The following is a 26,574-nucleotide window of genomic DNA, read 5'->3' on the forward strand; positions in this document are numbered from 1 at the left end:
TTTGTTTAAGAGGGGGAGAATGTAACGACCGACCAGTTGTTTCAAGAGTTGTACCCCCATTCGCCCATTTACTGCTCAATTAATTCTTTACAATTGTTATGTGACTTGTCGGGGTGATTAGTTTGGGTCCGGTGATGTTTTCGGAATGAATTGGAACACTTAGTTCCAATGTTTAAAGTTTAAGTTGAAATAGTGATCGGATGTCGACTTATGTGTAAACAACCCCAAAATAGAGTTTTGATGATTCCAATAGCTCCGTATGGTGATTTTGGACTTAGGAGCGTGCCCAAAAAATTATTTGGAAGTCCGTAGTGGAATTTGGCTTGAAATGGCGAAAGTTAATTTTTTGGGAAGTTTGACCGGAGAGTTGACTTTTTGATATCGGGGTTGGAATCCAGTTATGAAAATTTTTATAGCTCCATTATGTCATTTATGACTTGTGTGCAAAATTTGAGGTCAATCGGACTTGATTTGATAGGTTTCAGCATCGAATGTAGAAGTTGGAAATTCTTAAGTTCCTTAAGCTTGAATTGGGGTATGATTCGTGGTTTTAGCGTTGTTTTATGTGATTTGAGATTTCAACTAAGTTCGTATGATGTTTTAGGACTTATTGATGTATTTGGTTGAGGTCCCGAGGGTCTCGGGTGAGTTTCAAATGGTTAACGGATCAAAATTTGGATTTAAACACCTGCTGGAAATTTTACTGCTGGAATTTTTCTGATGGAAATAGGCTGGAAATCGAGGCTGGAAATAAGTTGGAAATCGAGGCTGGAAATCGGTTGGAAATCTAGGGCAGAAAATCGAGGGCAGCGCCTGGATAGAAACTTTAAGTTATAAAAAGGGGACTTCGTCCCATTTTCCTTTTTTGACAAAGAGCTTGGGGAGAGGCGATTTTTGAGAGATTTTTAAGGAAAAACATCGGGGCAAGTGATTCTAATTCGTATTTGGTCAATATACACGAATATATCATTATTTTCATCATTTAATTAGTGTTTTGATATGGAAACTTGGGGAAGATTCTAGAAATTTCATAAAACGATTTTTTTGAGATTTTGATGTCGATTCGGAGTCGGATTTGAGTGAAACAAGTATGGTTGGACTCGTAATTGAATGGATTGTCGAATTTTGTGAGTTTTGTCAGATTCCGAGACGTGGGCTCCACATGCAATTTTTGGGTTAAATTTCGGATTTTGTTAGAAAAATTATATTTTCTTATGGAATTTATTCCTATAATTGGTATTGATTGAATCTAATTAATTATGATTATATTCAAGCCGATCAGAGTTGGAAAATCGAGAAAAAAATATATTACTTGACTGATTGAGCGTGGTTTAGGGTAAGTGACTTGTCTAACCTCGTGTGAGAAAAATTCCCTTTAGGATTGATATTGATAAGAAAATGTTGATGTGTTAAAAGTCGTGTACACGAGATAACGAGTGTGAACACGGGATAAATATGGAAGATTATGTCTTTAAATTGTATAGAGCACTGTTGCATATTAATTAAATTATTTTATGTTGTTATATTCATCATCCTTAATATATTTTCGTATCTTAAATTTGCCTGACATATTCCGGCTAAGTATGTTACCTGTTTAGTTGAAACTCTGTTTCTTTATTTTGTACATTATTTGAAAGATGAATTTTTTAAATTTAAATATTATTAAAAATGAAGTATTTTACATTTAAAATTTTGATATTTAGACAAGGTGTTAAATTTGTGAAATATTATTTTTGCTAAATATTTTGTGAGGTTTTTGTACTCATTGTGATTGAGTCGTGACCCCTTATTGTGGAAAAAAAATATTGTTGTTGATTTATTTTGTCATGAGCCGTGAGCTCTTTATTGTGAAAAAATATTGTTGATATTGATTTATTTTGGTAAGTTGAGATATTTGGGCACTTGAGGTGCAAATTGTGATATATTGTGATGTTGATACACATGCAGTGGTATAAGGTCTGGGTGTTGAAACGCATGCGGTGAGATAAGGGTGGCTTGATACGCGTGGCTAGTAGGGGAACTACTAAAAGTCATGCGGCGGTGTGATAAGGGTGGCTAAAACGCGGGATGCTATTTAGGGAAAAAATATTTTCTTTAAAATTTAATGTGAAGGCTCCCGCGGTGATATAAGAAAATGAGATATTTTGAATTTATTTATGATTTGGGACTACGAGGCGGTATCTCGGGAGTGCCCTTGTTGATATTTCTTTATGGTTGCATTGCCTTATAAGGAAATGAGATATTGTGAATTTATTTATGATTTGGAACTACGAGGCAGTACCTTAGGAATGCCCTTGTTGATATTTCTTTATGGCTGCATTGCCTTTGGTTATTTTTGGTATTTTTCTTAAAGTTGTAAATTTCTATTTTCCTTCCGCGAGGTGTTAATTGCCCTTATTCTGTGTAATTAAATTATGACATACTACTTACTTGATTTTTTATTATTATTATTATTATTATTATTATTATTATTATTATTATTATTATTATTATTATTATTATTATTATTATTATTATTATTATTATTATTATTAGTTGTTGTTGTTGTTGTTGTTGTTATTATTATTATTATTATTATTATTATTATTATTATTATTATTGTTATTATTATTGTTATTATTATTGTTATTATTATACATATTATAATAATGACTATCTTTATAATGATGCAAGTGAAGATATTATCCTTAATTTAAAATTCACTTTAATCAGCTATCTAAAAATTTAAATGATTATTTGGCCGAATTTATTTCAGTATGACTCTACTTTAAGTTTATCGATATCTCTAGCCCCAGAATTTGAATTTTTAATACCCTATATATACAAAAATTTTGTTCTTTGAATTATTAAATGTTAAATTAGTTGATTATTATTATTATTATTATTATTATTATTATTATTATTATTATTATTATTATTATTATTATTATTATTATTATTATTATTATTATTATTATTATTATTATTATTATTATTATTATTATATTGTTAAACTTTTCTCTATGTTTTTTATTATTCCAGTAGGGCCTGACATGACCTCGTCACTACTCTACCGAGGTTAGACTTGACACTTACTGGGTACCGTTGTGGTGTACTCATACTACGCTTCTGCACATCTTTTTGTGCAGATCCAGGTACATCTTATCAGACCAGGCATTAGTGAATTATCCGTACGAGGAGACTTCGAGGTATATCTGTCAGCGTCCGCAGACTCCGGAGTCCCCTTCTATCTTATTATGTTATCTTCCTTATTTCCTTTAGACTCTAATGTATAGAGACATTGAGAATAAATTCTTAGAAGCTTGTGACTTATTCCTACTGGGTTTTGGGAGTTGAAATTATAAAATTTGCAGTTCTTATTTATTCGATTGTTGAGGATTAAATTTTAATTTATATTCCGTTATTCCACATTGATAAGCTTACCCAGTCTTAGAGACTAGGTGTCATCACGACATCCTACAGAGGGAATTTGAGGTTGTGACATCCACCTTCTTCACCAACTAATGTTGCATCTCCTTCTTCTCAACAAAGTTCAAATGAACAACCGCAAAGGACGAGGAGTATTCAAGAGCTCTATGATGACATAAAAGAAATTACTAATTTTGATTTTTTATATTGCCTCTTTGCTGATAGTGAACCAATGAACTTTGATGAAGCTGTTACAGGCAAAAGGTGGAGACAAGCCATGCAGGAGGAGATCGAGTCAATAGATAAGAACAACACTTGGGAGTTAACAACACTTCCCAAGGGTCATCGAGCAATTGGAGTTAAATGGGTATACAAGACAAAGAAGAATGTTGATAGAGATGTGGAGAGATACAAGGCACGACTTGTGGCTAAAGGTTACAAGCAAAGGCAAGGTATTGACTATGAAGAAGTCTATGCTCGTTGCACGCATGGAGACTATTCATTTCCTGATCTCTTTGGAGGCGCAAATGAAGTAGAAAATCCATCAATTAGACGTCATGTCAGCCTTTTTGAATGGCTATCTTGAAGAAGTATATGTTGAACAACTATTGGGCTTTGTGGTAAAAAATTACGAAGATAAAGTGTTGCGGTTGAAGGAAGCTTTATATGGATTAAAACAAGCCCCACGAGCATGGAATAGTTACATCGACAAGTATTTTCAAGACAATGAGTTTACTCGTTGTCTTAATGAATATGCTCTTTACCTTAAAGTTCATACTAATGGAGATATCTTGCTTATTTGTCTTTATGTTGATGATCTTATTTTTACGAGTAATAACCCAAGTTTGTTTGAAGCTTTTAAGAAAGATATGTCCTGTGAGTTCGGGATGACGAACGTAGGACTCATGTCATACTACTTGGGCTTAGAAGTGAAGAAGATGGAGGATGTAATTTTTATCTCTCAAGAAACCTATATAAAATAGATATTGAAGAAGTTCAACATGCTCGATTGCAACCTCGTGAACACACTGATGAAGAGTGAGACAAAATTGTCCAAGTTTGATGAAGGAGAAAAAATGGATCCCATATTTTTCAAAAGTCTTGGGGAAGTTTGAGGTACTTGACTTGTACCAGGCCAGATATACTCTTTGCAGTTGGAGTAGTAAGTCGCTTCATGGAAGCTCCTACCTCCACTCACTTGAAGGTCACTAGAAGAATTCTCCGTTATCTAAAAGGTACGATTGACTTTGGGCTATTTTATTCTTCTTCTAGTGATTTCAACCTTGTGAGTTTTTTGTGATAGTGATTATGCGAGAGATATTAATAATAGAAAAAGTACAACTGGTTTTGTATTATTCTTGAGTCATTCTGTTATTTCTTTGAGTTCAAAGAAACAATCAATTGTTACTCTCTCGACTTGTGAAGCTGAATATATAACAGCAACATCATGTACATGTCATGCTATTTGGGTGAGAAGATTGTTGAAGGAGCTCAATTTATCACAAATTGAAGCTATAGAGATTTGTATTGACAACAAATCCGCACATGCACTCGCGAAGAATCCAGTGTATCATAATCGAAGCATATCATATTGATACAAAGTATTACTTCATCAGAGAATGCATTGCCAAGAAGGAAGTCGAGATCAACTATGTGAAATCTCATGATCAAGTTGCGGATATTTTTACCAAGCCTCTCAAGTTTGAAGATTTTCAGAGGTTGAGATTAAGACTTGAAATGAAAAAGAAAAATTAAAATTAAGGGAGAGATTTGTGGGACCAATTCCAATTAAAATAAAAAGAATAAAAATGATTGGATGAAATGGGTGACAATAGTAGGCTCACAACTTGGTCTTACAACAAGTTACAAAACCGTTTTGGATGGCAACTTGCAAAGCAAAATGCAATGGAATGAACCATTCTGTTTGGTTCAAATGTTGGCAAGTTCTCCTATAAATAGGAGCTTATTTCTCTCTGACACACCAAATCGAGAGAAACAACACAGAGTTAGAGAGAGTAATTCACAGATTGTAGTCTGTGAGATAAATAGTGAGTGAGAGTAATATTATAGTGAGATATTTAAAATAAAGAATGTTATTTTTTTCAAAGTTATAGTAGTCTTTTGATACTACCAAGTTGTAATATTTTAGTGGTATTATATTGCTCCGTTGGTGTATTGTATTTTATCCCGTTAAAAGAATTGGTATTGTTGTTACTCTCCTGTGTTACTATTATTTATCGTGGATATTATTCATGGGCGGAATATTATTTTTCCCAGCAAGGATAACCTCATTAGATTTTCATTAGCCATTAAAGTACTGATGCCTCACCAACTTCTAAATTTGAATTATCTCCTCTTAATGTTTTAACAAAGTAAATACTCCATCCGTTCACTTTTATTTGGCAAGTATAATAAAAATAGATTTTCATTTTTACTTGTCACTTTATGCATATTAAGAGAAGACAAATTCTTTTTTCATGTTATACCCATAGTATTTATTACTCATTTCTAATCATTTTCTCAAATCCAATAAAATATACATTAATTAATATGGGTATCATTGTAAATTATGCATTTTTTTTTAAGGGACGTGAAAAGTCAAAATGCGCTAAGTAAAAGTGAACGGAGGAAGGAATAATTCTCGGAAAAAACAATTCCGCACACATAATGAGGAAGCAAAAGGTGGCATATATCCAATGAGATAACTTGCAAAATAAATTTTTCTAAGTTTATTCTGCGTCTCCAAAACGAACGGTCTATTCATCGTTGATGGATGAACGATGAGGATTGAATCCCGCACGATGGATAGAAACATTAAACAAATAGAGCATGTCTATTTACAGGACGTGATTCAAGAAAAACAACTGTTATCGCTATTAATTCAAACGGTAGTTTATGAGTTGGAATTTCAATAACCTATTTGGACTTTGAACTTCGAATTCAGTTTGTCATCTTCTGACTAATATTATATAGGATAAGGAACGAACAAAGAACTGATCTAAGAAAATGCGAAGATAAAAGAGCAAAAGATGACTTCGTCTACATGGTAAGTACACTAAGACAACAAAATGCATATACTATAATCAAATTGGACAGTACTGTGGTCTGTGCAGCTAACTAAGCCATAATTCTTTCTTCCTCGACGAGACCATGTGTCCACGAATAAACAAACAGACATGCCAATTTTGAACCATAATCAATTCAACATTAATAAAATCAAATTATATACGCGTACGTCTTAGATTAAACACACCTGTGACCAAATCTTTTGTTAAGAGCACCAAGAACAGAAAAAATAAACCTCAGATATATCAGCGTTTCAGGCACTAATGATCATCCTGCCACGTACTTGCTAAGATTTTTCGAGCAACGAAAAAAAGATACTTTTATAAAGGACACGTGTCGAGAGATCGGCATATTCTTACAAACGCATACGTTGTCCTAGATTCTGTAACACATCAAATCAATCCCCATTTTCATTGTCCACCAATGAGAGCAACCCACGTACCCAATTTATTTTTATAGAGCATCATGTGACAGTTAATTATCTACTCCTAGTGCTACACGTGTCCGACCATGTGTTTATAGATGTTACGATCTATATAGGCGCGAAAAACAAGTTTTTGAAGGCAAAGAATCCGACTACGTACATTCTCGTCGGAAGAGAAAAATGAGTCAAAATCAGAGTCAAAGACGGAGGCTAAATCCGCACGGAGCTGGCGAGTCATTGACTGAGTCAGTCGATGACTCGGCAATTCACAATGAGATAATTCTCCGTGCGGTTTTTGCCTCCATGAATTGGGATATTCATGCTCTGTGTCAAACGGCGTCGGTTAATCAGAAGCTCCGTGCGCTCGCAAAAAGACTCTTATGGAAGGAGCTGTGTGTATATCGCGCTCCGCGCATGATAGCATCGTTAATGGATGGTGCGCCGAATGGTCGGATCGGAGTTGGATGGGACGCTATGGCGAAGTTGCTGTTTTTCTGCTGCGGGTGCAATTCGACCCGGCATTTCCAAACGGGTGGGGCATCTCCGGGTCATTTCGTGGAATCGTCCCGGTTTTCGAAGACGTCGGGTCGGAGCTTTTTGGTGAAGAGATGCAGAACGGATCTGCTGTATGTGAGCGATCCCTCATGTGAGCATAAAATTAGGGGTAAGGATGATTATTTGGGGATTTTCAGAGGGGTATTTGGGGGATTCATGAAGTCGAAGACGAGGGCGTGTTTGATTAGTAAACAAGTAGAGCTTGAAGAAGGAGTGAGGTGTCCGTTCTGTGGGGCCCGAGTTTGGAGCATGACGGCGGCTCGGCTCGTCCCTAAGAGCGCGGCGCGACGGCTTGGTACGCTGGAAAATGGATTGGAGTATTTTGTGTGTGTGAATGGGCATTTACATGGAAATTGTTGGCTTGTGCCTTTATCGTCTGATGAAGATGACGCCAAAGACGTTGACGATGAAGATAGCGGCGGCGATGACTATAACGGCAGAATTGACGGTTTTCATCGGAAGCAAATGGTGAGTAGTGGATCTACTGTGAGTGGTCAAATTTGATGGCTTTGTTGATCGGCAATCGCCATTTGGGGCAAATCCACTCCCTAAAAAGCACAGCCTGCAGCGCGAGGACAGAGGAAGAACAGGGAAAGGAGATAATGTTGTGGTTTTGAAGAAGAGTATTTTGAAAATTATTTTTATAATAATTTTTTGCAAGAAAAATTTCTATGCCAACAACCAGGAGAGATTTTTTTATTTTTTATTTTTTTACAAAAACAAAAGAGTTAGTTTTGAGTGTAGCTTTTAGTTTTTGTAAAAAATAAAAAATAAAAAATAAAACTTGATGTTTGGATCTTAACAGTTTTGCAAAATCTCTTCTTCAATTTTTGAAACAACCCACCTTAAATCGCCAGATGGTCCTGTTAAAACATACTATCAGTGATGCATTTTATCCCGGCTTATGATGGTCTCAGAAGATGATACATTAATCAAATTGTAACGATTAAATCGTCACTTTGAAGTCTTTTCCACTTGAAAGAAACTAGACTTCCGGCTCAATCAAGGATTTTCCCTTGAGGAGTGCCAAGAATTGCGGTGCAGCAATGGTGATAACGATCCATGAAGCTAATGCCAGCAAACAAATTTGGGCGGCTCGCAATACTGGACATAGTGGCAAGGAAAGCGTATTTATTGTATGCGCAAGAATGGGCTGTCTGATCATGTTTGAATGAATGGATTTTCTTTTTCTTTTGGCCATCGAGTGAATGGATGGTTTCTTTTCTTTTTCCCCTTCATCTTTTTAGTATAAGATGAGTGTAGTAAATGAGCTATGTTTAATACACCCGTTTGTGCAAATTGGCCTCTTCAACTAGGTTCCACATATATCGGGTAAACTGATAGCGTGAATCGAGAAAAGCTTATTGGTTATCGGTATCAGGTTATTGGGCTAAATGTTTGATAACGACTTAGTATTATTTGACTATTGGGTTATCCGTTGGGGTCTCGGTTTGACCAATATTATTAACGATTTAATCGATAACCCAATAAACTTTATCAAAATTATAATTTCACTCTTAGGTATATAAACTATTAGTATTATGCTTGGACTTCTTAATTTTCAAGTAGTAATTGCTATTATGTTGTGTTGTTTCTATTGTGTTTCGACAACTGAACTCGGGCAATCTCTTAATTCCTAATATGAAGTAGCTTTTGTAATTATGATCCTCCAATATTTTCAGTGTTCAACATATTCTGCTAATTGATCCTCCCGAACAATGCCCCACTTTTTTCAAAATATGTTGTTATTGCTACAATTGTAGGATCGATGCATTTCACGGTATTATTATGTATAATATTTCTCTGTTAAATAATAGAACATTGTTACGCTTGATGAAAAAATTAATAATGAGTTCTTCAATCCTTGTCTTGGTATGATGCAAGTTAACATGGTCATAGAGTCATCCTCTTTCATTTCATAGTTTCATTCATGTTCATTTTTTTGTGTGAATATATGAAGTACATTTGAGCAAATTTTGTTGTTATTTACAATTGAACAAACTTTTTTATGAGGGTAGACATACGTCCATAAAATTTTTGTTCGTTCTTTAGAAATAATTGAAAGGGGTCAAGGTTATAAGATCAATTATCATTACACATTATATGAGGTAAAATTGGTTTATAATAAATGGTCGAATGATAGCATAACACGTGGAACCGAAGAGATAAATGGCGAGTCAAGTAACATCCAGTATCAGGAACAACAACTGCAATTGACATCGGGTAAATTCCGAAGGGGGCATGATCAACGAGAACAGATCGAGTATTTGCCATCATATAGCATTCAATTAGAGAATATTCTCTAAAATTAATGAGCAACCGTTATAGAGAATATTTATATTCATATGGCTTGCCGTTACATATTCATCAATGACTCATTTATTATCATTTAAGTGGGGCTTGATCTTAGGATCTTGTTTCCCTAGGTATAATTATAAATAGCAGGCTTAGTAGCTATGGTAACACGTGAAATTCTTGGAGAAACACATACTACATTTTACTTTCGTTCTCAACTGAATAACTTTATTTGCTCTTTGATATTGCTTTTATTTTCATCCTGGGAGACATTGCGCGCGGAGCTAGGCTTGTCATCTTCTTCAATTTCTATTGCTAAGTATTATCTTTATCTTATTCCTTTATTATTTTTGGATCATATCAGTTCGCTTGTCTATAAACCACGTAACAAATTTAACTATACCGTTTTACGGGTAAATAGTCTGGCGGTCACCATGAGGCTTAGACAGTAGAGTAATTGCTTTGATCCTTGCATTTGTTACTAACTTATTTGATTTTCCTTAGCAAGAAATCAGAAATGACAGCTAATGATGTCAACATCACGCACAACGTTGAGGGACACGAAGACCTGCCTCAACATGAAGACTTAATTAGTGACACCCGTAATGAAGGGGATGAAGAAACCCCCGTTCGTGAAGGGCAGTACCCTCGACATGTGCGGGAGCCAACTCCCGATGACGCGGAGGAAGAGCATGTCGTGGAAACAGTGAAAATCTTAAGAGAACAACAGAAAGCAATCATGAGTCACCTCACAAGGAAGGACCGGGTAATGACGGAGTTAAAACAAGTATTGCCATGTGCTATTAATAATGCAAACGGAAGGGTCCCAGTTCCTCCCATTTTTTCTACGAATCAAATGGCTCAAAGAGTCCATAATAACACCCCAAGTTGGGAGTCAGTTTCGATGGTGCCGGAGGGACCGGTAGCGGATTTGGGAATGACAATGGGAATGACCCCCTCAAAACCGAGCTCATGAGGTTTATGAGGGAAATGAATGAATGAATGGATCAAAATATAAAAGAGTTTTACGCCCGAATGGATCAGATTCCGAGCGCACCACCAGTTTTGAAAGGCCAAGATTCAAAAAAATACACGCAATTGCCATTTAAGCCGAGCACGGTGCCAGAGTTAATTCTGAAGAGGTTCAAAATGCCGGACATACCAAATACGATGGGACTTCGAATCCACAAGAGCACATCATAACCTACACCATGGCCGTGAAAGGGAATGATTTGGCTCAACATGAATTCAAATTGGTCTTACTAAAAAAAGTTTGGTGAAACCCTCACATAGGGGGCTCTGACATAGTATTCACTCTTACTCGAGTATTCAATTGACTCTTTCAAAATGCTTGCAGATTCATTAATCAAGGCCCATGCTGGGGCAAGGAAGGTCCAAGCCAGGAAGCCAGACATATTCAAGATTGCGCAAGGTGAGTCCGAATTATTGCGAGAATTCGTGATCCGGTTCCATAAAGAGAGGATGCTGCTACTGGTTATACCACATGAGTGGACAGCAGAGGCGTTCACAAGGGTTGAATCTGCAAAGCTCCGACGCCTCCCGAAAATTGAAGGAAAGCTTTCTCGAGTTCCAGGAAACCACATGGGCGGATGTCCATAACCGTTAAGAGTCAAAATTAAGAATAGAAGACGACCAGCGCCCGACATCAACTAAGGGACGGGACCGAGACAAAAACCAAGAGAAGTTTAAAAGTGACTTCGATGCAGATTGGCGGTCTTATAAATGTCATTTTTTGCCGTATGAAAAAATTGAGGGACTCAGCCGCAAAGGGTTTCGGTCCTCGAACAGGTTTGTTCCCAATAGAAGAATCGATCGTGGCCGGAACAGTATGTCATTACAAGAAAATGAGGTACCGGGGGCCGTAGACTTCACATATCCCAGGTTATCGGACTATAACTTCAACATCATCTTAGTGGAGTTGGCATCAGCTATGAGGAATATAAAAAAATCATGATTCCTGAAGCCAATCAGATTTGATCCCTAGCTAGAGGGATCCCAACTTGTGGTGCAAATATCATAGGACTCACGGCCATAGAACTGGGGACTACCGGCATATTCGGGAAGAGGTGTTAAAGAATGGACATCTCAGGGAATTTTTAAGTGATCGAGCCAAAAACAACTACGGCCGAAGCTGAGACAATGCAGAGCCTTCAAAGGCGACAAAAGACTCTCATCGATTAACTATCAACATGATTTTTGGAGGGAATAAAATTAACGGTGTAACCTTCTCGGCGGCCAACAAAATAAAGATATCGGTGGCTCACCGCAAGAGACTCCGGGAAGTCGCGGAAGATGATATCACCTTCACGTAGGAAGACGCCGACGGACTCCTTCATCCACATAATGACGCTCTGGTAATCTCTCTTGATGTTTTAGATTTCAAAATTAAACGTGTTTTGGTTGACCCGGGAAGCTCAACCAACATCATCCAATTAATAGTGTTGGAGCAAGCATAACTGACAGGAAGCATCATACCGACGACAAGTATGACAACCCGAGGTGAGATCATGTTGCCCATGAATGCTAAGAGAGGTAACAAAAACCACCTTATTAGAGGTGGTAGATGGTGACACGGGCTACAATGTAATCCTTGGGAGGCCGTGGATACACGAAATGAAGGCTGTTCCCTCAGTATATCATCAACTACTGAAATTCCCGACCCAGGAAGGAATCAAACAAATAATAGGAAACCAATCGGCAGCAAGAAAGATGAACGCGGTAACTGTTTCTAGCAGCAAGGGAAATGAGACCAACAAATAGCAATTACAGGAGCCGATGCCATCTCCCTCTCCGAATAAAGATGATAAGAGTGAGGAGTCATCGAAATCCTATTAGGTTCCGAGATACTTTAGGTACCGGAGAAAACAGATAAAACTAAGTCAACCGTAGAAGAACTCGAGCAGGTGACTTTGTTCGAGCAATTTTTGGAAAGGAAGTTCCATTTGGGAACGGAGTTAAATACCGAGCTCAGGTTAGGATTTATAAGTTTCCTTAAAGCTAACATCGACTGTTTTACATGGTCGCACTCTAATATGACATGTATCCCATTAGAGGTGGCCGTGCACAAGTTAAGCCTAGATCTGAACTTCTCACAGTTAAGGGAAAAGAAATGTCCAATAGCCGAGGTCAGAAACATGTTTGTTAAAGAAGAGGTAACTCGACTACTCGACATCGGTTCGATCTAAGAGGTAAAATATCTAGAATGGTTAGCCAATTTAGTTGTAGTTCCGAAGAAGAATAACAAGTTCAGAATGTGTGTAGATTATAAGGATTTAAATAAGGCGTGCCCTAAAGACTCATTCCCATTGCCAAATATTGATCAAATGATTGATGTTACAGCCAGGCACGGGTTAATGAGTTTCCTTGATGCTTACTCCAGGTACAGTCAAATCAAAATGAACTTGGAAGATCAGGAAAAAACTTCTTTCATAACAAATTTTAGTCAAGTATTTGAATGAAGGAGATCATTTGAAGCACCTCCAAGAGACCTTTGACATTATGAGAAAATACAACATGAAGCTTAACCCAGAAAAATACGTATTCGGGGTTGGTTCTAGTAAGTTCTTGGGGTTCTTGGTCTCGCAAAGAGGGATAGAGGTAAATACCGATAATATCAAAGCCATCAAAGACATCTCAGACCAGCCTCGAAAATATTTCATCACTTATTCTCACTTTTGAAAAAGAAGAACAATTTCAAGTGGACTCCAGGCACTGAAGGATTTAAAAAGGTACCCGTCTAGCCCCCCGTTACTATCAAAATCGGGGAGAGGCTAACAATTGTTGATATATCTAGCGGTCTCAAATGTAGCGGTAAATATTATTTTGGTCCAAGAATAAAAAGGTACGCAATTTCATTTTATTACATTAGTAAAATATTATCGGGAGCGGAGACTCGCTATTCGCACCTCGAAAAATTAGCCTTATCTCTCGTAGTCGCCTCTCAGAAGCTTAGGTCTTATTTTCAGGGCCACCCGGTAGCCGTTGTGACAATATTTCCCTTAGGAATGTCCTTCACAAGCCTGAGTTGTCAGGCCGGTTGGCTAAATGACAGTCGAAATTAGCGAGCTCGACATTGAGTACAAGCCCAGGACTATGATCAAGTCATAAGTTTTGGCCGACTTTGTGGCCGATTTCAGTCCCGTATTAATGGCCTTAGCTACTAAGGAACCAGTGTCGGTGCCAGAAATGAAATCAAGAGTTTGGACCTTGTTTACGGATGGAGCTTCTAATGTAAAAGGGTCCGGTCTCAGGGTAGTTCTAGTCACACACTCGGAAAAAACCCTAAGACAGGCCATTAAGATTTTTTCCATTAACTAACATTGAAGACGAGTATGAAGCTTTGGTTGCAGGACTTGAACTGGCTGGGGGACTTGGCTCCGAGGCCATCGAGATCAATGTGATTCCCAGCTGGTAGTAAACTAAGTGTACAATATTTTTGACATAAAGGAATAACATATGTAGCAATATGTGAATAAGGTTCAAGCACTGCGTCGATCATACACATTCCGAGAGAAGAAAATATGGAAGCAGACACATTGGCTAATTTGGGGTCATCAACAGAGATGAAAGGATCTGACTCCAGTACAGTAGTCCAACTTATGCACTCGGTATTTGACGTGGACGGTTACTGTGAGGTCAACTCAACCAACTTAGTCTGGGATTAGAGGAATGAGTTCGTCGAATATCTTCGGCATGGCAAGTTACCCAAAGAACCGAAGGCATCCTGAGCACTACGAACCAAAGTAGCCCGCTACTGCCTCGTGGATGGGCAATTATATAGAAGATCATACCTAGGACGATTGGCACCATAAACATAAGAGGGCTCTCTCTTATGAAACCCTCATAGTAAAGGGTCGATTCTGGAAGAATTTGTACCCGAAATCAAAAGCTATCAGATGAAAGCATACCCAAAGCTTTAACTAATTCGACGCAAAAGGAATGTATTTTGCACAACACTTAAACAAAAATATTCTTTATTCATCAAAGTGTCAAACTTGGTAAAAAGTTTCACATAATTACAAAGTACAAAAAGAAGAGAGAAAAAATAAGCATCATTGCCGCCGGAGCCCGAAGGAAGAGCGGGATCTGCGTCTCCCCCAGTGGAGGAAGGCGAATCAGCCGCCGGTTCTTGACATTGATCCTTATCCTATTCAATCTCCCCTTTGATTTTTGAGTACTCAGAACCGGTACTCGAGGAGTCAGTTGCAGCGGGCCGAGCGAGAAGGTGTTCTCGAGCAGACAACTTTAGTTCTCGGGGATGGGCAATGAAATCTTCTATATTATTAATGCTCACTTTGGCCTCTTCCAAGGTATTCCTCTATATATGGTATATTGCATAAGTCTTCTCAAATACGAAGGAATCCTCTTGGTCCTGGAGCTTTGCCTTAAGCCTGTCAACTTCGGCCAGGAGGCCGTCCCTATCTGATCTCAGGGCACCGAGGCGAGCATCGAGCTCAACATTCGTAGACTAATGAAGCCGGTTTTGGTCTATAAACCTCTTTAGCCTCTCCTCTAGTTGGGCCTTCTTTCCTTGACAACATTGGCCTCCTCGTTCTTGGAGTTTAAGGCTGCCTTGAAATTATTCATTTGTTCCTCAAAGGTAGACTCACTGTACAAAGTGAAAGCACAACTTTTTTCCCCTTTTTAGCATCATCGAAAAGTTGCATAATAATGTTAGACAACCAGATTTTAAATAGAAATTACTCATGGCCACTGGGGCTACTTCACAAGCAATCATGGATTAATCATCATATATCAATCTAAAGATATTATCCATCTAAGAAATATAAACAAATAGTTAGAGCAAAAGATAATGAATTTCATTGATTGATAAGATCCTATCACAAAGCATAAGAAGAAATAAAAACATTGGAACATGAGCAAAAGAAACAAAAAAAAATTCCGAACTGGGTCACTGGTTGATCTACACTAGGCTAGGAGGCTTAAGGCTTGGAAGGACCAGGTGCCATCAATCTTCTCCTTTTTTTTTGACAGCTCAGCTCTGAGAGCATCTCTCTCAGTCTCCACTTCTGCCAACCTCTTCTTCAGCCTATCAATCTCAGCATCCTTAGCCCCACTCTCTTGCATCAAGGCTCGCACTTTTCTATTCATTGATATATTTTTGGATGAATCGGGTTCTTTAGGAGTGGTTTGGACTTCATAGTCACAAGTAGTCAGAGTATTTGTCCCAAAATGATCCTTACTTGTACCAACCTCCTATTTCTTGAAGTGTGCAAGTACAGCCGTGAGAAGAAAGCCATAGGGTATGGCATGAGTCTTTGTGCCATTTAGAACCCTATCAAGAAGCATGATTATAAACCCAAGCCAATTGATTTGCCACCCACTGTCCAAATATTCCATAAGGACTAGGTCCATGAATATGGCCATGTGCCTCATTTCCTGCCTAGGCGGCACACATTTGTTTACAAATTCGAACAACCCTTTGGGGTGGCTTCATCTCACTTTTGTAAATAAGCCTTGGGCTCAAGTTCCTTTTCATTATCACCAAATTTTCTAGTAATGGCAAGGGCAGTAGGGAGATTCTCTAGACTTGGCCATTTTAGTTTCTTATAATCATTGTACCTTTCAGCATGTACACCCAAGATCTCTCCCAACTCTTTCTTATCAAAAACTTACTTTCATCCCCTTTACCACACTGGTGACCCTACCATCTTTTATCTCATAATTTGCCATAAACTCCACAATTTTATTTCTGGCCAGCCTGTCATCCATCTGAAGGACCATGTCCTTTTAGCCTTGCAACTATAACTTCTCCAAAAGCATCGCCATTCCTTCCTCCTCCAAGTCCCTGCGGAGTCTGCCTTTCAAGATAGTCCTCTTTTCAAATTTGACCATATTGTCTTTCTCAAAATCATAATCATCACCTTCTTCCTCTCCACTCAATTCTTCTTCCTCCACAATTTTCACTTTTCTTGATTTCACAGCAGACCTGGTTCTCTTAGCCAAAGTGGATGGTTCAACGGACTTTGACTTTGAAGCAGACTTCTTTGTGGAAGTCTTCGATTTCTTAGCTTTAGGAGTCAGAACCTCCACTTCTTCTGTCTCATTTTCATCTCGAAGGACCAGGTCTATCTCATCAATTTCAACAGCCTCAACAGGCTCACCCACCTTTTTCTTTCCCTTAGCAGCAACTTTTCTTTTACTTTCTTCTAAGGCTTTCTCCAATTCAGCCTCACTCTGCTTCTTCTGACGTCTTGTGGCTCTTCCTCTTGTGGGAGGAATTTCAACAGGGATAGAAGAGGCAGCCTTCCTTTTCTTATTTTCCCTAGCAGTGCCAAGGGTGTTAACTCCTGAACTTCCTTTCTTCTTTGGATTGTAACTTGCAGTCACCCTTTTCAGTAGGTCTACGAGAGTTTCCTGTTCAGATGGAATAAGTTCATCTACATTTTTACCAAGTTAAACCAGCCCCTCGGCAACTTCTCCAGGCCCACTTCCCCTGTTTTTCTCACTCTCCTCTATTCCAGCAGATTCCTCACCCCAAACAACCATTGCACCTGATTCTTTAGTTAGACTAACAAGAGTGGGTGAAGAACCAACCACTCCTTTTCCCTTTACCCTCACAGTACTCCGAGCACCCTCACTCTTTTTTTCTTTTTTATTTTTACCACCAACTTCTCCAGAATCAGTAGTTTCAACACATGCCATGGATCCTACCAGTACAAACCTATTCTCCAAATTCGTAGCAACCTCAAAAATAGTTTCGGGAGTAACTTTAGGGCCAGATGATACCGTTCAGTCTCATAAGAAACTGTTTCTTCCCCCTCAGTAACATACTTAAATGAGTCTTCAGAATTCCAAGGTTCCTGGACCTGGCTATCCTTCAATTGTTTATCTAATTTCTTAGATTATGTGCTCCCAGCCATAGTCTTGCGAGCAAGTATCTTAGTTCTTTATTTCTTAGACAGAGGTGTGGTTGAAGGTGTGATAGATGGTGTGGGTATGGTTTCCTTGGGTGGGGATGAGGGATTTTCAGAAGGGATTGCCATTTCTGAGTTTGGGAGCTTTAGAAAACGAGTTTGTGTGAGAGTAGAAGAGGAGAGAAGTTTGAGAGAATTTGGACGGCTTGAAAATTTAGAAGTGAAGAAACAAATGAATCCTAATCAATATAAAGTGGAGGAATTCACTTGAGTAATGACAACTTTTGCAGAAGTCTAATCAAACTGCAAGTCAGTTTGAAAAAACGTTCAAGACTATCCCTAGAATCTAGGCACTTAATGCGGTTAGGACTTCTTTTGAACGGAACTAGTTCATTTTGTAACGGATAAGTCCAAAAAGGCTTTGGTATTATATGGGACTCTTCTTTTAATCATGATCCAAATATAATTATTCCAAATTATGCAGAGTATAGAATACATACCAAGTAATCTTGATGAACCAAGTTCTTTAGTAAGAAATCTCTTATGTAAGTCTTTCCAAGAAAGTAGAGATAATATCATTAGAGATTAATGAGTCATTTTAGCACATGACACAGGAGTATACTATTGAAAGTATGAGACTAAGCAAAATCTAATCTAACTATGTACAAAATTTACAGATTTTCTAACCAAAAAGTTTTTTCATTGCTTTTCATTTAATTTTTTTTTATTGTGAAATTTTGAACTGGTCCTTTTAGGTGATCTTAATCATCCCTAATTCTAATATGTTCCTTTCAAAGTGATCTCTACTTAGAGATTTTGTGAAGATGTCAGCTATTTGCTTGTCAGTAGTACAAAATTCCATAGTGATCGAACCATTTTCATAGTTGTCCCTCAAAAAGTGATGTCTAACATCTATGTGCTTAGTTCTCTTGTGATGAACCGGGTTCTTGGTCATACTAATTTCACTAGTGTTATCACAAAATATGGGGATATAACCAACATCAATTCCAAAGTCCATTAATTGCTGTTTGATCCATAATAATTGAGCACAACATGAAGCAGCAACAACATACTCAGCTTCAACAGTAGATAAGGCCACAAAATTTTGCTTTTTGGTAGCCCAAGACACAAGACATGAGCCAAGAAACTGTGCCATACCTGAGGTGCTCTTTCTATCCATAAGAAATCCTGCATAATCAGCATCAACATATCCCATTAGATTGAAATTACTACCTTTTAGATACCATAGACAAAGGTTAGTGGTGCATTTTAGGTATCTCAAAATCCTTTTGACAGCAGTCAAGTGAGACTCATTTGGATTCGCATGAAATCTTGCACAAAGGCCTACACTGAAAATAATGTCAGGTCTGCTATCAGTGAGATACAACAATGAGCCAATCATTCCCCTATACAACTTCTGATCAACATATGAACCAGGTTCATCTATATCCAACTTTGTAGCTGTTGCAATAGGAGTGTCAATTTCTTTGGAATCTTCCATTTTAAACCTTTTAAGCAACTCTTTTACATACTTCTGCTGATGGATCATGGTTCCATTTGAATTTTGTTTAATTTGTAAGCCTAAAAAGAAATAAGCTCACCCATCATGCTCATTTCAAATTCACTCCCCGTTAGTTTAGCAAATTCTTTACTTAACTTATCAGTGGTTGCTCCAAAGATTATATCATCAACATATATCTGAACTACCAAGAGATCTTTACCTTTTTCTTTCAAAAATAAAGTATTGTCAATTTTACATCTCTTGTGGCCATGCTCAAGCAAACATTTTGATAATCTTTCATACCATGCTCTTGGAGCGTGCTTGAGCCCATAAAGTGCCTTGTCAAGCTTATACACATGATCAGGACATTCCTTGCTTTCAAATCCCGAAGGTTGCTTGACAAACACTTCTTCCTTTAGATAGCCATTGAGGAAGGCACTCTTGACATCCAATTTCATGTAAGCAGCAAAGGCTATGAAGAGTCTAATTGCTTCCAATCTTGCAACTGGACCAAAAGTCGCATCATAGTCTATGCCCTCCTCTTGACTATATCCTTAAACCACCAATCTTGCCTTGTTCCTTGTAACTGTTTCATCTTTATCAAGTTTATTTCTGAAGACCCATTTTGTGCCAATTACTGATCCGTCCTTGGGTCTTGGTACCAGATGCCAAACTTGACTTCTCTCAAATTGGTTGAGTTTATCTTGCATTGTATTCACCCAGTCTGTATCCTGCAAAGCCTCAGCAATATTTTTATGTTCAATAATAGATAGAAAAGCATCAAAAGCACAAAGATTCTTCAAAGAAGATCTGGTTTTGATTCTAGAGGTTGGATCAGTAATTTTGTTCTCAATGGGATGAGAACTTTGGTACTTATAAGGTTTCACAACAAGTTGGTTTCCCTTAGATGTTCCTTTAAAGCAAGCTCAGTCTTTCGCTACTCGTGTGACCCCGCCTCATGGCTTTCAGAAGGGCTTGTTTTGTTGCTGAGGAACTGGTTCATGGATAGGTTCCCTCATGGGTTGAGGATCAGATCTTCTTTGTTTAGTTCCCCCTGTCAGGTTGCCCTGGGTAGAAGGACCTGTTCCATCACCTGTTCCTTCCTTTGGTGCAGCTTCAGTCTGGGTTATGGTTTCATTTGAGTTTCTAACCAGCCCAATTGCTTCATCTTCATGTTCCTGTATCTCAGAAAGAATGTTAATTTTATCAAAAACTACATGTACACTTTCTTCTACACACATAGTTCTTTTGTTATAAATCTTGTAAGCTTTACTATGTAAAGAATATCCCAAGAACACTCCCTCATCATTTCTGGGATCAAACTTACCTATGGAGTTTATACCATTATTGTGCATAAAGCACTTGCATCTAAATGCCCTAAGATGGGATATGTTTGGCTTTCTCCCTTTAAGTAACTCATAGGGAGTCTTCTCTACAAGAGGTCTAGTCATGCACCTATTTATGATGTAACATGCAGTGTTCACAGCTTCTGCCCAAAAACTATGGGGCAGTTTACTAGAAAGAAGCATAGTCCTAGACATATCTTCAAGTGTCCTATTATTTCTTTCAACTACTCTATTTTGTTGTGGAGTCCTAGGAGCAGAAAAGTTATTATCTATGCCATGTTCATCACAAAATTCAGCAGATTTAGCATTCTCAAATTCAGTACCATGATCAGACCTAATTGATGCAAGTTGATTACCTAGTTGTTTCTGAGTTTTTCTGACAAACAGACTGAACATGTCAAATGCTTCATTTTTAGATGTTAAAAACAATGTCCAAGTAAACCTAGAGTAATCATCAACAAGCACCATCACATATCTCTTACCACCTCTGCTTAATGTTCTCATTGGTCCACAAAGATCCATATGGACCAATTACATTGTCCTGGTGGTGCTTACCACTTTCTTGCTTTTAAAAGAGGATCTTACTTGCTTCCCCCTTGCACAGGCCTCACAAACCTTATCTTCCTTGAACTTAATGTTAGGCAGTCCTATCACCAAGTCCTTGGAGACAAGTTTGTTGAGTTGACTTAGACTGGCATGTCCAAGTCTCTTGTGCCAAAGGAGGGGATCGTTATTCAACACACTTAAGCAAGTGAGTTCATTTTCTAAAAGTGTGGACAGATCTACAACATATATGTTGTTCACTCTTTTTTCCTGCAAAACTATCTTGTCAGTGGTAAGATTAATCACAAAGCATTTGGTAGATGTGGATGCTACCATGTTACCTCTATCACACAGTTGTGATACACTTATTAGACTGTACTTTAGTCCATCTATCAAGTAGACGTTCTCAATAGAATGAGAATTATTCTTGCTTACCTTTCCAGCCCCAATGATCTCACCTTTCTTCCCATTTCCAGAGGAGACATTACCTTCTTTAAGGTCGTCAAGTGAAAGGAACTGGTTCTTGTTTCCTGTCATGTGCTTTGAGCAGCCACTATCCATGTACCATATTTAACTGCTCTCTTTCACTTGGACCTGCAAAAAGAAATCAAGGCTTAGTCTTAGGAACCCAAATAAGTTTGGGTCCCTTTCTATAGGCAAAAAGATGAATTAAATTCTTTTTAGCCTAACTTGGTAGCCTATTTTTTCCTTGAACAAATTCTTTGTTCTTTTGACTTGCCTTTTCTTTTGCAGTGCATTCACTTTTATAGTGATCTGTTTTACCATAGTGTGTATAAATCTTGTTCTCAAGAAGTGTGAGGTACTTGCTTTTAGGATCCCATTTAGATACCAGGTTCCCAAAGCCAAGTCCTCTTCGGTTGCTACTATGATGTTCCTGTAGCCATGAAAGTGCATCGGAGGACCTGTTCCATTTACAAGTTCTGTCTAGCTCATGCTTGACCTTGCTTAAATCCTCCTTTAGTATTCTTACCTGCTCATCCCTTTTATACAACTCATTTTTTATTTTTCCTATATTTTCTTCTAGAGTGAGTTGTGTGTGATCAGTTGTCTTTTTACCTGTTCCTAGTTTCAATTTAGATTTTCAGATCTAAGGTCTAGGAGAATTGAGTCAAGTGCATGAACCTGGTTTTTTAAAACTGTCACGACCCAAAATCCCACCACAGGCGTCGTGATGGCACATAGTCTCTAAGACTAGGTAAGCCGATTTCAATAACATTTTAAAGCCATTTTTTTAAGTAATCAAAACTAACAGTGGAAATAATTATGATATACAACCTCCCAAGACTGGTAGTACTGAGTCACGAACTCTAACTGAATATATGGAATGATCACGAGGACCGAATATACAATACTGTTTGATTACAAATTAACAGTACAATAAAATGAAAAGACTCCAAGGGACTGCGTCGACCAAGCAGCTCTACCTTGAATCCTTACGATCCCGATGTAACTCTGCTCAAGTCCGATATCTCCAATACCTGGCTCTGCACAAAAATATGTAGAAGTGTAGTATGAGTACACCATGGTCGGTACCCAGTAAGTATCAAGACTAACCTCAATGGAGTAGAGACGAGGTACAGTCAAGACACTCACTAGTCTAATACCCTGTGCAATATAGCAGTATACAATAGTACTGAAAAATAACTAGCAATGATAACAACAACTCAACCAGTGATATAACAACAAGGCAACAAGAACATCATAATTATTGCTCAGGCAAATAAGGAACACAAGTACAATCAACAAGTTAAGTCCTTCAAATATAAATCCTTCATATATTATTCCTTAAGATAAATATCTTTCGAATATACTTCTTTTGAATAATTATCTTTCGAATATACTTCTTTCAAATAAATATATTTTCAAGCAAAAGTCATCATGTGACACCTCATTTCAAATCATAAAAATTACGGGTCTCGGCCCACTTTCATATTTTTCACGACACCTCGTGCCCATATTTCTATCACCATCACACGGACAACTCACGTGTCAATAATAAAATCATCATATTTTTCCCCGGCACCTCATGCCCATATTATTTTCATAACTGTACGGACAACTCACGTACCAAAATATCAATGTATATAAGATCGACAAGATCAATTTATTTTCAATAAAGTAAGGTTAAAATATTTAAATCAAGTAAGAATTAACAAAAGGATAAGTTTATTTTAGAAATCGTTTGAGAGAGGAAAAATGACACTTCCTTTAAAATAAAGCATTAGATAAACTACTGATTTGGATATAAAATTTATTAAATTAAACATACTGGAAATTTTCTTTTATTTAAAACAACTCAATCGTCAAAGACAAGTACAACCCAAAAATATAAATTCTCAAAGTCTCGTACAAAAAAGTCAAGGTCAACACAATACATCAAGAAATACAAAACACTTTATATTAAGTCAAATAATACATCACGAAAAATACAAGAATTTACAAATTACGGAAAAACAAAATAACCAAGGGCAAGTGTAAACATAGTCCCAAAATAAATATACAATCACAATAATGCCCCCGGGCCATCACAAATCAATTCCCGACATAGCCCCCCTTGTCTCGCCACATGTGCCATAGTAAAGTAAATGCCCGCCTTGTCTCGCCACACGTGCATAGTAATGTTCCCACCTTGTCTCGCCACATGCTCTACACGTGCATAATAATATTCCCACCTTGTCTTGCCGCATGTGCAAACCCACATATATATAAATAGCCCGCCTTGTCATGCCGCATGTGCATAAATCAATAGTAATAATAGCACGGCAGAAACCTCGTGCAAACACCCGAACATAACTCCCACAATATAATGTGCCAATATCACATCTCATAAATTGCACCTCAAGTGTTCAAATATTACAATATAGCATAAATTACACATCAAATGCTCAATTATTACAACTTATCACAGATTGCACATCAAGTGCTCAAATATTACAACTTATCACAATTGCACGTCAAGTGCTCAAATATTATAAATTATCACAGATTGCACATCAAGTGCTCAAATATTATAACTTATCACAGATTGCACATCAAGTGCTTAAATATCACAACTTGCCACAAAAATCAACAATACCTTATTTTTCATAGTAAGGAGCCCATGGCTCGACCATAATGTGCCCAAAAAAATCTTAACAAAATATCCGGAAGTGAACAACTCAACAAAATAATATTTCACATAAAAATCAAGGTGGCAATCACACCAAATCATCATGTAAAAATAATTTCAACAAACAAGGATCTAGGCATGACAAATAGAGGATTTAATGAGTGCCAATAATTTTCAATTTAATACATAAGGGCATCTAAGGATTTTTAATCAGTAAAATTTACACATATAAACCAAGTACGTACTCGTCACCTCGCGTACATGATTTTCAATTACACAAATTGCACATAAGACTCAATGCCTAAGGGGTAATTCCCCCAATTGAGGTTAAGCAAGACACTTACCTTTTTGAAGTTAGGCCGATATTCCAAAATAGCCTTCTTGCTTGAGTCGATCTCCGGACAGCTCAAATCTAGCCAAATTTATTGTATAACTTCATTAAAATTCATTAAAAACAATTCCGGATAATAATACGCCGACTTAAAAATTTATTCCTAAAAGTCAACAAAAGTCAATGCGGGACTCGCCTCTCGGAACCCGACATAATTTTCATGAAATCCGAACACCCGTTCCGATACGAGTTCAACCATACCAATTTTATCGAATTCCAATAACAATTCGACTTCCAAATCTTAAATTTTCGTTTTTGGAAGATTTTACAAAAATCTTGATTTTTCCTCCATTAAATCCAAATTAAATGATGGATTGAAAGACATAATCATGAAAATTAATCAAAACTAGATAAGAATCGCTTACCCCAAATACCCATGCAAGAATCTCTCCAAAAATCGCCTTCTACCGAGCTCCAAATTTGATTTTGAGTTATGAACTCAAACCCCCATTTTTGGGACTTCGCGTTCGCGACCATTGCTTCACGTTCGCGAAGGCCAAAACCCAACTGCCTCCAATCCTTCATCGCATTCGCGACCTCCTCGTCGCATTCATGAAGGCCAACTGTTTATGCCCCATAATTTCCTCTTCGCGTTCACGAACTCCTCGTCGCGTTCGTGATGACCAGCTGACCAACTTCTTCGCGTTCGCGTTCCACGCTTCGCGTTCGCGAAGGCCAAACGACCCCAGGCCCTAATCTTCCTTTCTTTTTCGCGTTCGCATTGCCTGGGCTGTGCTCGCGAAGGCTTGCCCTGCTCCTTTTTCGCATTCGTGTCCACAGCTTCGTGTTCGCGAAGGCCAAACCATCAGTCCTTCAATTTCCTCTTCACGAACGCGGGACTCCCTTCGCGTTCTCGAAGAAAGAAACCAGATGACAGAAAACAGTAGTTCAAAAATAGAAGGAAATGGCCCGTAGCCCATCCGAAACACACCCGAGGCTCCCGGGACCCCGTCTAAACATACCAACAAGTTTCATAACCTATCACGGACTCGCTCGAGGTTTAAAATCACATCAAATAACGCCAAAAATACAAATCGTACCATGAATCGAACTTATGAACTTCCAAAACTTCCAACTTCTAAAACTCGTGCCGAAACCTATCAAACCAACCCGGAATGACGTCAAATTTTGCAGGCAAGTCCCAAATAACATAAGAGAACTGTTTCAACTCTTAGAATTGTATTCCGACCCCGATATTAAAAAGTCAACCCCCGGTCAAACTTCCCAAAAATTCGACTTTTGCCATTTCAAGCCTAAATTGGCTACAGACCTCTGATTCACAGTCCGGACACGCTCCTAAGTCCAAAATCACCCAACGGAACTAACGGAACTGACAAAACTCTATTCCGGAGTCGTCTTCATATAGTTCCGACTACAGTAAAAATTCTAAGACTTAAGCTTCCATCTCAGGGACTAAGTGTCCCAAATCTCTCCGAATCATCCGTAAATCAAACTCGACCACACAAGCGGGTCATAATATATATATCGGGAGGTTGATCGAGACCTTAAGTCACTGAACGGGGCGTAAATTCTTAAAATGACAAGTCGAGTCATTACAAAAATAATATTTTCACTTACAGTTTCACTAACCCTAAGTTTCAGGTTTTTGCACTTAGCCTTTAAAATCACACATTCTTTAGACAACTGTTCCTTTTCATTGTTTACATCCCCATGTTCATCAATTAGTTCCAAAAGTAACTCACATAACCTTTCTTTAGACAACAATTTAATCTTATCTTTGAGATGAATTACACTTACCTCAGTTTCCTCATCAGATTCTCCAACGGCCATAAATGCTTGTTCATCCCCATCATCATCATCTGAGCTTTCATCCGAGCTTTCTCCCCAAGCAGAGACCATAGCCTTGGTTGATCCTTTGCTTTTCTTGGGTTGAACCTGTTCCTTCTTCCTATTCCCTCGTTCAACTCTTTCCTTCTTCCATTCAATTTCCCTTTGGGGATAGTTTTTGATGTGGTGATCGGTTTTTCCACACTTGTAGCATCCATCATTGGTTTAC

At 37.9% G+C, this 26,574-nt stretch overlaps 1 protein-coding gene across 1 annotated transcript; it reads left to right on the top strand.

Moving 5' to 3' along the window:
• Positions 1 to 6,829: 6,829 nt before the first annotated feature.
• LOC107797480 (EID1-like F-box protein 3) lies at positions 6,830 to 8,830 on the top strand. Its single transcript, XM_016620381.2, has one exon. It carries the CDS (start codon positions 7,079 to 7,081, stop codon positions 7,955 to 7,957), a length of 879 nt encoding a protein of 292 aa, XP_016475867.1. The 5' UTR covers positions 6,830 to 7,078; the 3' UTR covers positions 7,958 to 8,830.
• The last annotated feature ends 17,744 nt before the right edge of the window (positions 8,831 to 26,574 follow it).

Source organism: Nicotiana tabacum, chromosome 19, assembly GCF_000715075.1.
Source record: "Nicotiana tabacum cultivar K326 chromosome 19, ASM71507v2, whole genome shotgun sequence".
Lineage (NCBI taxonomy): Eukaryota > Viridiplantae > Streptophyta > Magnoliopsida > Solanales > Solanaceae > Nicotiana > Nicotiana tabacum.